The 13,818-nt window shown below is 39.2% G+C and overlaps 1 protein-coding gene across 3 annotated transcripts in view; it reads left to right on the top strand.

The window, feature by feature from the left end:
* Positions 1 to 2,520, top strand: part of AGTPBP1 (ATP/GTP binding carboxypeptidase 1) — a 362,468-nt gene extending 359,948 nt beyond the window's left edge. For all 3 annotated transcript variants that reach the window (XM_053702435.1, XM_053702434.1, XM_053702437.1), the window contains one exon: positions 44 to 2,520. In XM_053702435.1, the coding sequence (XP_053558410.1) occupies positions 44 to 236 (193 nt within the window). In that variant the 3' untranslated portion in view covers positions 237 to 2,520. The remainder of the gene's footprint in view (positions 1 to 43) is intronic.
* Positions 2,521 to 13,818: the final 11,298 nt, after the last annotated feature.

The following is a 13,818-nucleotide window of genomic DNA, read 5'->3' on the forward strand; positions in this document are numbered from 1 at the left end:
CTTAAACACACCCATGTACCTTTCTCTATATCTTCTTTTCTAGCCCAACTACTTACGTTCTTGAGGATGATGAGCCGCGTTTCCTTGAGGAAGTTGATTACAGCGCGGAAAGCAATGATGATGCTGATCCTGATTTGATTGATAATGTTGCCGACTATGAACCTTCAACTCAAGATGAGGAAGGACTTTCTGATTCAGAGGTCCCCAGGACTCACATGACTGGACATTCCACATAGCCACACCCCATATGCACTTGTTGTGATGGAACTTGTCTATTGCTTATATTACAACTATTGGCAGTTTGAAAAACGTGTGTTACTGGCTTCTGATAAAATTCCATTGGTTTAATTTAAACTTTGGTGCTCTTAACATTGATTACATATTTAAAGGACATCATTTTTTTGTTTTGTTCTTAGCTATATTGCATGGTGTTTCTTCAAGTTCTATTTTCACTTGATTCTACCATAGCTTTAGGTGTAGAGCAGATAAAATCACAGAAAATGCCATATCAATGGAAACCGGCAAAGTATCCATTAAACTATTGTATATGAGCTTGCTTGCTGAAAACATAGTATACACATGAATGTAAAGCATTCAGCAAGCCATTGAGTTGTGTTTGTGACTGTGAGACTTGTTTTATCCTAATTGTTATCCTACTGTTCCAGTTAGTCTACATTAATAAAATAGTATTTATAACCAAATTCTTCTAAATTAAATTTAAAAATTAGTGTTATATAACAGTAACAAAAATATGGTCCTATGTGTGAATGAATTGAATTACCTATGATTTAGCATATTTTCTTTTTCAAATAATCAAAATAATTTCAAATAAGTTATCATGTTCTAATTAGTTTTTTTTGTGTAAAACTATTAAAAAAAATGCAGAATATTAACAGGTTAGTTAAAGAAGCCTTTTAAAAATATAAAGTGTAAAAAAATATTTTTGTAGTTTCCACCTTTAGACTTTCTTTATGAATTCATTGTGAGTTTTTCATTAAATTATATATTTTATTTTGTTTTGTTTTTAAACTAAATTGCAAAAGAATTTAGTTCTTTCAACTATATTGAGCCATGTATACAGGGAAGGGATATGTACTAAAGAGGCACTTGTGGAAATAATTTGTCGTCCCACCCATAAAATTCAGTTTGGTGCCTGTTAAGCCTATGTGAGCCATTTGGATGTGCATCTTTTTTTTTTTTGCATATAGATTTAGGTAATATATTTGCTAAAATGGCTCAGTTATACATTATATTGCACTAAAAAGGGTCCATGTGTTAAAAACGTTACTACATTTCCAAAACTGGAAAAATAATGCAACCAAGTATTTGCAGAACAAAACTTCTTTAGTAAAAAAAAATTCTTAATGTAAGCATTGTGCTAAAAGCTAATATGCTCTGAGATAAAAGCTTTTTAAAGAACAGTATTCAGTACTCTACGGTATACTGCACAAGTGTATACAAGTGTTTTGTTGTCCAAGTTTGCAATTTTTCTTTACGTTGTCCAGTTTTAACATCTACACATTTTAAACTTAAAATTGGTATGTTTCTCTTGCAGGTTGGCTATGGATTAAAGGAACTGAATCAAATCTGATGTTACATATCAATAAATTCATTACATGTGACAGAACTGTTTTTTTTTTCTTCCAAGAAAAGCATAATTTAGTGTTGTGAAATATATATGGGTTAAAAGAAACGTAAAGTCAAAATTAAATATTCCAATTTATTTATTTAGATCAAATTTGCTTTGTTTTCTTGTTATCCCATGTTGAAGCATAATCCTAGGTAGGCTGATAGAGCTTAGAAGGATGCACAAGTCTTTAACAGGCTATAGCAGCAGTGTTTCCAGCATTGTATAAACTGCAAACACTGCTGCCAGATGACTATAGACACGTGCACGGTCCTGAGTTCACCTAGGATTACTCTTTAGCAAAGGAAACCAAGAGAAGTAAGCAAAACAGATAACAGAAGTAAATTGGAAAGTTGTTTAAAATTTCATACTCTATCAAGTCAATTTAAATTTCATTTTTACTTTACTGTCCCTTTAACTTGCAGTCTAACTGCTTCTTCCTACAATTTCCACAAATATTTACGTTGCCCATTGTATCAGGAAATGTACAATGGTATTAAGTTTTTTTGTAGAGGAGTCGAGGTAAAGGGTGCTGGTTACTGGTGAAAATGGGAAGAGGTGCCCTATTTAAAGAATATTTCTAGCCTTCATATCACTTGTATCAGTCGTGAAAAAAACATCTTATTTAATGTTTGAACATGCCTTATTAAACGCATGGTAGAATGTGGGATCTCAATGTCCCTTTAATGATGTATTTATGACACATACTGAAATTCGCAGTGTTTAAAATATTTTTCTTTAAAGATGCTTTGTTTGGTTGCCATTTAACAACTTCTCAGATCTTAAAATACTGTTTTCTAAAATGAAATGTGTAACCCAAAGCAGAGTTTTGTGCAATATTTATTGTGAGAATGTACATTTTTTTAATTATAATAAACTGTGTTTGATTTTTATTTTTTCATGTCCTAGTTTCATTATTAAATGTTTTCTAACTGCTATGGAATCTACTTATATAGAAATGTAGCTATATGTGAGGTCATTGACTTGCCATTGACATTGCCAGCTGTCTTTTACAAAATTTCTGGAGATAAATCCAGTGATCAAGAGAAAGTGTTATGCGGAGCTATGATTATACACCAGATCAGACCCCTTGACCTGAAAATCCTGTCAGCCTCATCTTGAGTATTGTGTGCAGTTCTGGAAGCCATATCTCCAGAAAATTATAAACAAACTGGAATCTATGCAAAGGAGGCCTACCAAAATGGTACATGGTCTAGAAAATAAAACGTATCAGGAGAAGCTCAATGACCGAAATATGTATAGCTTAGAGAAGAGAAGGAAAAGAGGTGATATGATAGCAACTTTCAAGTCTTGTCGGTATAGGTGTACTGCACACCTTTTAGCCAGTCACGAATCGTCAGTCCCACACTTTTAAAAAAGTCCTTTTTCAATGGGACTCCCATAGCGCCAGTATTACGAGTGTGCCTGGGAGGCCAAAAAGTTAGCATTACACTCTATAACCACAAGATCCGTACCGCCATCTGAAGTCAGTAGTTATGAGTTTTACATTACAAAGCTGTACCATAAAACTCATAGCTAAAGTGGTACAAAGTACACTAACACCCATAAACTACCTATTAACCCCTAAAGCGAGGCCCTCCCGCATTGCAAACACTATAATAAAGCTATTAAACCCTAATGTGCCGCCCTGGACATCGCTGCCACTATTAAAATGTATTAACCCCTATTCCGCCACTCCCCGACATCGTCACCACTATAAAAACTTATAAACCCCTAAACCGCCCGCCCTCCCGCATCGCAAATACTATTTAAATATAATTCGCCCCTAATCTGCCGTCCTCCCACACCGCCGCTATAATAAACCTATTAACCCCTAAACCGAAATATACTTAAATAAACTATTAACCCCTAAACTGAAAGCCCCCACAACGAAATATACTTAAATAAATTATTAACCCCTGAACCGAAAGCCCCCACAATGAAATATACTAAAATAAACTATTAACCCCTAAACCTAACGCCCCCATAACTTTATATTAAAATTACAATTTCCCTAGCTTAAATTAAATTAAAATTTACCTGTCAAATTAAATAAATTAATTTTAAACTAACAATTAAACTAAGATAATTATTAAACTACAATTAAACTAACTACCAATTAAATTAAACTAAACTACACATTAAAAAAATCCTAACACTACTCTAAAAATTAAAAAAAGTATCTAATTACAAACACTAAATTACAAAAAATAAGGAACAAATTATCAAAAATAAAAAAGAATTACACCTAATCTAATAGCCCTATCAAAATAAAAAAGCCCCCCAAATAAAAAAAAACACCTAGCCTACAGTAAATTACCAATGGCCCTTAAAAGGGCCTTTTGTGGGGCATTGCCCCAAAGATATCAGCTCTTTTACCTGTAAAAAAAATACAAACACCCCCCAACAGTAAAACCCACCACCCCCACAACCAACCCCCTCAAATAAAATAACTATCTAAAAAAACCTAAGCTCCCCATTGCCCTGAAAAGGGCATTTGTATAGGCTTTGCCCTTAAAAGGGCATTTAGCTCTTTTACATGCCCAGACCCTAAACTAAAAATAAAACCCATCCAAAAAACCCTTATAAAAACCTAACGCTAACCCCCGACGATCCACTTACAGTTCTTGAAGTCCCACTTGAAGGATCCATCCAGCCGGCGAAGTCCTCATCCATGCGGCAAGAAGTCTTCATCTGGGCGGCCTCTTCCATCTTCATCCAGCCGTCGAAGTCCTCATCCATGCGGCAAGAAGTCTTCATCCAGATGGCATCTTCTATCTTCATCCATCCGGAGCGGGTCCATCTTGAAGACATCCGGCGCAGAGCATCCTCTTCATACAGTCGCCGCCGTAAACTGGAACTTCCATGCAAGTGCCGTCATCCAAGATGGTGTCCCTTGCATTCCTATTGGCTGAAAGATTTCAATTAGTCAATAGAATTAGAGCTGCTAAAATCCTATTGGCAGTTCCAATCAGCCAATAGGATTAGAGCTGCGAAAATCCTATTGGCTGTTCCAATCATCCAATAGTATTAAGCTCTAATCCTATTGACTGATTGGAACAGCCAATAGGATTTTAGCAGCTCTAATTCTATTGACTAATTGAAATCTTTCAGCCAATAGGAATGCAAGGGATGCCATCCTATTGACTGATTGGAACAGCCAATAGGATTTTAGCAGCTCTAATCCTATTGACTAATTGAAATCTTTCAGCCAATAGGAATGCAAGGAATGCTATCTTGGATGACGTCACTTGCATTGAAGTTCCATTTTACGGTGGCGACCGTATGAAGAGGATGCTCCGCGCCGGATGTCTTCAGGATGGACCCGCTCTGCGCCGGATGGATGAGGACCTCGCCGTCTGGATGAAGATGGAAGTGGCAGCCCGGATGAAGACTTCTTGCCGCATGGATGATTACTTCACTGGCTGGATGGATCCTTCAATCGGGACTAGTTAAAATAGTTAAAATAAATACAAACTTAACTGTGAAATAAAAATAAAACCTAAGCTAGCTACAATATAACTATTAGTTATATTGTAGCTAGCTTAGGTTTTATTTTATAGCTAAGTAAGTATTTAGTTTTAAATAGGTATTATTTAGTTAATAATTGTAACTTTAATTATGTTAAAGTTAGGGGGTGTTAGGTTTAGGGGTTAATGGATTTATTTAGTGGTAATGATGTGGGAGGCCAGAGGTTTAGGGGTTAATAACTTTAGTATAGTGGCGGCGACATCGGGAGCAGCAGATTAGGGGTTAATAGTTTAATGTAGGTGGCAGTGATGAGGGTGGCAGATTAGGGGTTAATAACTGTAGGTAGCAGCGATATCGGGGGCAGCAGATTAGTCGTTAATAACTGTATGTAGGTGGCGGCTATATCGGGGGCGGCAGATTAGAGGTTAATAACTGTATGTAGGAGGCGGCGATATCCGGGTCGGCAGATTAGGGGTTAATAACTGTATGTAGGTGGCGGTGATATCGGGGAGGCAGATTAGGGGTTAATAACTGTATGTAGGTGGCGGGCGGCGATGTTGGGGGTGGCAGATTAGGGGTGTTTACACTTGGGGTTTATGTTAGGGTGTTAGGTTTGAACGTAACTTTTTATTTCCCCATAGACATCAATGGGGCTGCGTTACAGAGCTTTTCATTCCGCGATCGCAGGTGTTAGGCTTTTTTTTTGCCAGCTCTCCCCATTGATGTCTATGGGGAAATCGTGCACGAGCACTTCAAAGCATATCAGGCAGACTAGCTAGGCCCATGGCTCTTATCTGCTGTCAAAATCTATGTTTTTATATATGCATATCAAAATGTAAATCAGACCCAAGACCATATAGCCCTTCTCAAACATAAGGCCACAAAAAACCTCATATCAGACCTAATCAGTTAAATTTACAATTATCATTTAGATTTTACTGGACAGCAAATATAAATACTGGACCATCTAGTTAAATACTGGTCACTTGGCAACCTAATATATCTACTAAAAAATAACAATAAGTAATGTGTTCTAAGACGTTATGCTGTCTGCATAGATTTATAAAATATATAAGCGTAACTACTAATATATAGCCTAACTATTTTTTATGCATGTCCATCCCATTTCCTTACACTAAACTCTCTTCTTGACCCCTGCAATCTGGATTCAATGATCATGAGAATGGTGAGGAATCAGCCCAGAACTACACAGGAGGATCTTGTCAATGATCTCAAGGCAGCTGGGACCATAGTCACCAAGAAAACAATTGGTAACACACTATGCCGTGAAGGACTGAAAACCTGCAGTGCCCGCAGGGTCTCCCTGCTCAAGAAAGCACATGTACAGGCCCATCTGGAGTTTGCCAATGAACATCTGAATCATTCAGAGGAGAACTGGGTGAAAGTGTTGTGGTCAGATGAGACTAAAATCGAGCTCTTTGGCATCAACTCAACTCGCCGTGTTTGGAGGAGAAGGAATGCTGCCCATAACCCCAAGAACACCATTCCCACGTCAAACATGGAGGTGGAAACATTATGCTTTGGGGGGGTTTTCTGCTAAGGGGAACGATGGACGGGGCCATGTACCCCAACTTCACTGCATCAAAGGGACGATGGACGGGGCCATGTACCATCAAATCTTGGGTGAGAACCTCCTTCCCTCAACCAGGGCATTGAAATGAGTCATGGATGGGTAATCCAGCATGACAATGACCCAAAACACTTGGGCCAAGGGAACAAAGGAGTGGCTCAAGAAGAAGCAGATTAAGGTCCTGGAGTGGCCTAGTCAGTCTCCAGACTTTAATCCCATTGAAAATCTGTGGAGGGAGCTGAAGGTTTGAGTTGCCAAATGTCAGCCTCAAAACCTTAATGACTTGGAGAGGATCTGCAAAGAGGAGTGGGACAATATCCCTCCTGAGATGTGTGCAAACCTGGTTGCTAACTACAAGAAAGTCTGACCAGGCATAGGCAAGGTGTCCGTTACTGGCCCCCTGAAGTGTCCGCTACCCATTTTGCGGAGGGGAGGGAGGAGTAGGACAGATGAATGTTGTTCCTTCTTGACCCAAGTGGCGTCATGCATAGTAGCAAGGAAGTGAAGGAAGAAGCAAGCTGCCTGCAGTCAACTAACCGTGAGTCGTGACCCATCCCAATTCCTTGATCTGTGTGGCAGCATGGTGCTGGTGTCTGTGTGTAGAAGACCGCTGCCTACTCTGACAAACCTTACGTAACCAAGTAAGTAACCAACCATGATGATCATGCAATTAACATCAGGGTGGGTAGGTTTGGTCAGGAGTTGCAGACTCTCAATATAACCAAAAAAAATTAAAAGGTAATACCACAAGCAGTCTTTTTATAAATGTTATTTTAAACTTGTTTGATTAGATGACTAATTTGTATTTGTGGAACTAGACCATGGGCGTCCAACGTGCAGCCCATTTGACAGCAAAGTTTCACTCTCCAGACTTATAGAAACATAGAATATGTCGGCATATAGGAACCATTCGGCCTATCTAGTCTGCCCAATTTTATGAATACTTTTATTAGTTCCTGGCCTTATCTTATATCTAGCATAGCCTTATGCCTATCCCATGGATGTTTAAACTACTTCACTGTCTCTACTACTTCTGCTGGATGGCTATTCCTCCATGTATCCACTACCCTCTCTGTAAAGAGAGTGTTTTTTGATGTTTTTAATTTGAAATGTACCTTGTTGTCCTTCATTAACGTCTGTACTTTGGAAAATGTCTGCCACAGCCTTGGTCCGTGCCTATCCCTGCATCTGACCTCTGTGATTGCCAACAAGGGTTTTGCCACCAAGTACTGTCATGTTTTGCAAAGGGGTCAAATACTTATTTCCGGGTGTGGCTATCTATCTTCCTCTGTTGATTAGTGGCGCAGGAGACAAAACGGTTTCTTTAGTCCGGGTCAAAGGAGGTGGTGAGTGCCCCGGCCATTGGAGGTTATAAAGGTGCCTATTTCTTAAGTTAATCTAGTCCTTAATAACAGCTCAAGCTATGGAGAACTCTGACGCGTTGGAGGGCTCGCCCTCTTTAACTAGGTCTCATGCCTGTGTTTATTGTGAGGAGGTTCTGGTAGATCAGCCTGCTCAACTATGTTCCACATGCCATAATAAAGTTACGACATCTAAGAGCAAACGGATGTCTAGTACTACTGAGCCGTCCACCTCTGAGGGGTCCCCGTCCCGTTAGGTGCGTTCCCTGCATCCATCTCCTATTGCACATGCAGCGCCCCAGGGTTCAACCATTACTCCTGTGGGAGAGATTAGTTGGCCGTCAGATTTTGCGGATCAACTGCAAACGGCGGTATCAAAAGTGATCCATGCCTTACCACGTTCTGCTAAGCGCAAGCGTAGGGTGAATCATGGTGGCCCGGCCCAGGGGTTGTCTACACCCGTGGAAATCTTTGAGGCATTATACGATGACGAGGCCAACTCCGACTCTTCAAAGGAGGCCCTTTCTGGGTCGGGGTCCATGTCATCTAAACCTCTGGCGGAGGAGGAGCATGACTTTTTGCTGAGACAAGTGCTTGCTACTCTGGAAGTTCCGGAACCAAAACTTCCAGAAGAACCTGCGATTCCTAAGCTTGATAAGGTATATGAGGACAGGGTGGTGCCTCAGGCCTTCCCGGTTCCTATTGAAATGGCAAATATTATTAAGAATGAATGGGAGCGATTAGGTTCTTCCTTTTCCCCTTCTTCTTCCTTTAAGAAACTGTTCCCGATCCCGGACTTTCAGCTGGAGCTGTGGGCTACTGTCCCTAAGGTGGATGGTGCTATCTCCATGCTCGCAAAGCGGACAACTATTCCCCTTGAGGATAGTTTGTCGTTCAAAGAGCCCATGGATAAAAAGTTGGAAAACATGTTAAGAAAGTTGTTTCAACGCACCGGGTTTGTTTTTCAGCTGGCAGCAGCTGTAGCCGCGGTCGCCGGAGCTGCAACATATTGGTGTGAATCCCTGTGCGAAATGGTCGAGGGGGAGACTTCCATCGACGAGATACAGGACAAGATTAAGGCGCTAAAGATCGCCAAATTCTTTCATATGTGATGCCAATATGCAAATTATTCGTCTGAATGCTAAGGTGTGAGTTTTTTCCATTTTAGCTTGCAGGGCTCTGTGGCTTAAGTCTTGGTCTGTGGACATGACCTCTAAGTCGAGGCTGTTGTCCCTGCCTTTTCAAGGAAAGATTCTGTTCAGTTCAGGATTGGATTCGATCATATCCACGGTTATGGTAGGCAAGGGAGTTTTCCTACAGGATAAGAAGGCTAAGCCTAAAGGATCTACTTTTCGTCCCTTTCGTGTGGACAAGGCCCAGCACCAGCAGCACTGCAGCATTGTCAGTCATATTGCATAGGAGACTCGCTGAGCTCCCTGACGTCCAATCTTTTGTTCAGGCTCTGTCTAGAATCAGGCCTGTCTTTAGACAGTCTGCTCCCCCATGGAGTTTAAACTTGGTTCTTAAGGTTTTGCAGAGGGTTCCGTTTGAGCCTATGCATTCCATTGACATTAAGATTCTGTCCTGGAAGGTTCTCTTCCTGTTGGCACGCAGAGTACCTGAACTGGCTGCCTTGCAATGTCTTATCTGGTTTTTCATGCGTATAAGGCTGTGCTTCGCACTGGTTTGGGGTTTCTTCCCAAGGTGGTGTCTAACTGTAACATCAGTCAGGAAATAGTGGTTCCTTCTTTGTGTCCTAACCCTTCTTCTTCTAAGGAGAGGTTACTTCATAATCTGGATGTGGTTCGTGCCCTGAAGTTCTATCTTCAGGCTACGAAGGATTTCAGACAGTCTACATCTCTTTTTGTGGTTTATTGAGGGAAGCGCAAGGGGCAGAAAGCCTCTTCTACTCTTTGCCCTTTTGGTTGAGGAGCTTGATTCACTTGGCCTATGAGACAGCGGCTCATTCAACTAGAGCTGTGGCTTCTTCTTGGGCCTTCAAGAATGAGGCCTCTATGGAGCAAATTTGTAAGGCGGCTACCTGGTCCTCCTTGCACACTTTTACTAAGTTTTACAAATTTTACGTTTTTTGCTTCAGCGGAAGCTGTTTTTGGGAGAAAGGTTTTGCAGGCTGTGGTGCTCTCAGATTAGGGGCTGAAATTAAAATAGTCTGAACATAGACATTCCATGGGTATATATGAAATTGTCTGTCAAATCACAGCATAATTCTATAAACATTTTCACCATATGGTTCTCAATAATTACTCCGAAAGGAAAACCTATGCATACAATAATAACAGCAATTTTAAAGGGACATAATACAAGTTGGGATAGAAACAAAATATAATAATATGTACTTTAATTACTTTACCTGCAAATTTATACTGCAGTGCGTCGCCATTAACCCTTTCTTTTAAGTTTCGGAATTGTACAGCTCTAACTTCCCCCACACAATTCCTTCTATGGCTGCATCTATATCCACCTTTGATTTGGTAGAATGTAGACCTGCACAGTCATTATTTGCTGGAGCATGCATAGAAGCAAATAAGCAACTGTGAAATACAATGCCTGTGTTTCTGATGCTAAAGACTGATAAGGGAGGTAGATCAGACTAACCAGACATCATGGCTATGTAGGTAATTTTGCTTATTTTTGAACATTATTTTAAAATACTTGTAATTTTTCTAAAAAAAATGTATGCAAACTATTTTTACCTTATTAGCCCTTTTAGGTTAGCACAGATCTCAAAATGTTTTATGGCACTTTAAGGCACAGTGCACTGAAAACAGTGTAATTTAATTTGTATTAGTAATATTGAAGTTTAAACATACGCCGGATTCTCCCTGTGTATTTCATCCTCCATTGCAAACTTTTTCATAGTATTATTTCTATGGGAAGCATCTTGGAACTTGCAGGGAATTACATGAGGGCTGCCCCTGCAAGTATTGGCATGGAAACCACGTCTAGACTGGCAGATATTTTAGAATCAACCCCAGACAGAGAAAAAGAGTGAGTGAGATTTAGAGATCGCAGAGACCAGGAACATGTAGGAGAGAAACAAGATTGGGAAGCACAGACTGTACAAGAGGATAAGAAATAAGTAAGTTGGAGGATTTTTACAGCTGCTGTGAACTTTAGAGAGGAATCCAAAGCATGCTAAATGTCTGCCTCTATGGAAAACGATGACTGATGAGTTCAGGAAGAAATAAGCACCACTCATTGATGTATTAAAAAAAATAAAAAAAATAGAGAATTATAATGTACTTATATGTTCCCTTAAGGGACATTCTGGCATATTTTTTATTTCACTAACACATAAGGGCTAGTGGAATAAAATAAATAAATGATCATGCATGTTAAAAACAAAACATATTTTACCATTTAATGCCAGAAACTGTATCCCTGTGAGAGCAAGCAATATACTTTAATTCAGTAGTTGTGTTAAGTGCACTATGACATCCCTCATTAGCTTAGTGGCATGAATTAGTAATCTGAACATGTCCGTTTATGTTCAATTATTGGCTATATCATTTCTTGTGGTAGCATTTGTTTTTGTTAAGATTGTCTGTTTCTATGCTTTATGTGACCTATTGGGGCTCACCCCTAGCAACTTTTTTTTTATTTAGCCCTTTTTTCTAATTTTATTCCTTAATTTCATTGATATTTCGGGGACGATTTATCAATGTCTGTCCGACTTAATACGCTGTAGCGTATCATGTCAGACAGACATTGCTGAATGCAGACCGCATACGCTGTCAGCATTTAACATTGCACACGTTCTGGTGAACTGCTTGTGCAATGCCGCCCCCTGCAGATTTGTAGTCAAACGGCCACTAGCAGGAGGTTTCAATTGATCCAATCGTATAGGATCGGGCGGATTGATGTCCGCAGCCTCAGAGGCAGCGGACCAATTAAGCAGCACACTCCTTTTGTTATGCTAAAAAGTCACCCCGTCCCCAAAGATTAAGAGAGTAACCATTCAGTACAGATAGAAACCTGTAGAGCTCAGTCTAACAAATCGCTATAAGTCTTTAGTATGTCTAATATAATGAAACAATTAATAATTATTAGAAAGCCACTTATTAATATTATGGATGTAATCTGTTTGAGTGGATTAGCGATGGCTAAATATGCCAAACGTATAAAATAGGAAATGAATTGCAATTCCTGCACTTGTTATTATGATGATCATTATTATAAGTTATTATTATTGTAGTTATTTTTGAAGAGAATGCACACTGGCCCGCCGCATATAGGAACCGCTTTGATACTGAGCGGTTGTTTTTTGTTCCTTGAAAAAGCCCTCTTCAATAAAAATCACGGTAACGTGTAGGATTGCAAAGTTCCATTCAGTGGAAGATGCGGATAACGTCAGCGAAAGGAGGGGTCAGGCGGCCATTTCAAAACAGCTGAAGGACAACTAGTAAGTCTTTTTACTTGCACAGTATATTTATATCAAATTTGGGCTACAGTTTGCACTACTAATCGTTACAAACATTATCTAAATAAGTCAGAACATTTTTTGTGTTGACTTGCCCTTTAACCAGCTTTATTATTACAGCACTGCAAATGACAGTGCCCTTCTTTAATGAACATTAACATTATCTATAAAAGCGACAGTATATCCCAATTTAATTTAACTGTATGTAATAGACACTACTATAAAGAAGAATATGCACAGATACTGGTATAAAAATCCAGTATAAAACCTTTTAAAAACTTACTTAGAAGCTCTCAATTTAGCACTGTTGATGAGGTTAGTCTGGGACACCCACTGAAAGGAGCTGAAAGCAGACCCTCCCCTACATATGAAAAGACCCATTATACAAACAGAAGCAATCTGAAGTCTGTATACATCAGTATACATCTAAAACTTTGGGGCTTGGTTAGGCGTTTGAAAATCAGCACAATGTTATTTAAAAATAAGAAAAAATATTATATATATTTTGTTTTTACAAAAAAAACTCCCAGATGGATCATCTTAAAAACATTTATGCAAAGAAAAATCTAGTGTACAATGTCCCTTTAACCTTTGAATTTAGAGGCTGTAGTGCCTGAACCATTGTGAACTGTAAGTCACTCCCAAGTGCCCATTGCCTCAGAGGGAATTCATTTTCACTGTCTCCCCTTCTTCTCACTAGGAAGCATACTGCTATTTACAAAAATGGCTCGGGTACTAAGGCTTAAACATTGCTAAATAACCACATAAAAATGTAAATATTTTAATAACATTTACAACTGTAACATTATTGCAGAATTGCACAGGGTTTTGCAATTCATAAACAATCAAGTGCAACACCCTGCTGAGTATATTTACCTTGTCTCATTAGCTGCGGATATGAGTTCCAGAAGTAATTGAGTGCCTTTACTGATGTAAGCAATCAGTGTTTAGAATGTTGCAGGGTCAGTTAAACTGCAGCTTATTTTAGTGTGCAGTGTACACTTTAGGCTACCTGGGGGACTGTAAAAATCACAGTTTGCAGAGCTTAATAGCACAAAAGCAGGCATAATAAATACTGAATGTGTATTCCATTGCCTTTATACAAAATAATCACAATCTGACAAGTCAAACACTCTTGAGGTTGATAACTTCCACAAAAGTCAATCTCCTTTTCCCCACAACAGCACAGTTAATGACTGATAATGGCTGTTGATTACCTTAAAGGGACACTAAACCTAAATTTTTTCTTTCATGATTCAGATAAAGCTGCAATGTTAAGCAACTTTTTAATTTACTCCTATTATCAATTTTTCTTCATTCTCTTGCT

The sequence above is a fragment of the Bombina bombina genome, chromosome 2, assembly GCF_027579735.1.
Source record: "Bombina bombina isolate aBomBom1 chromosome 2, aBomBom1.pri, whole genome shotgun sequence".
Lineage (NCBI taxonomy): Eukaryota > Metazoa > Chordata > Amphibia > Anura > Bombinatoridae > Bombina > Bombina bombina.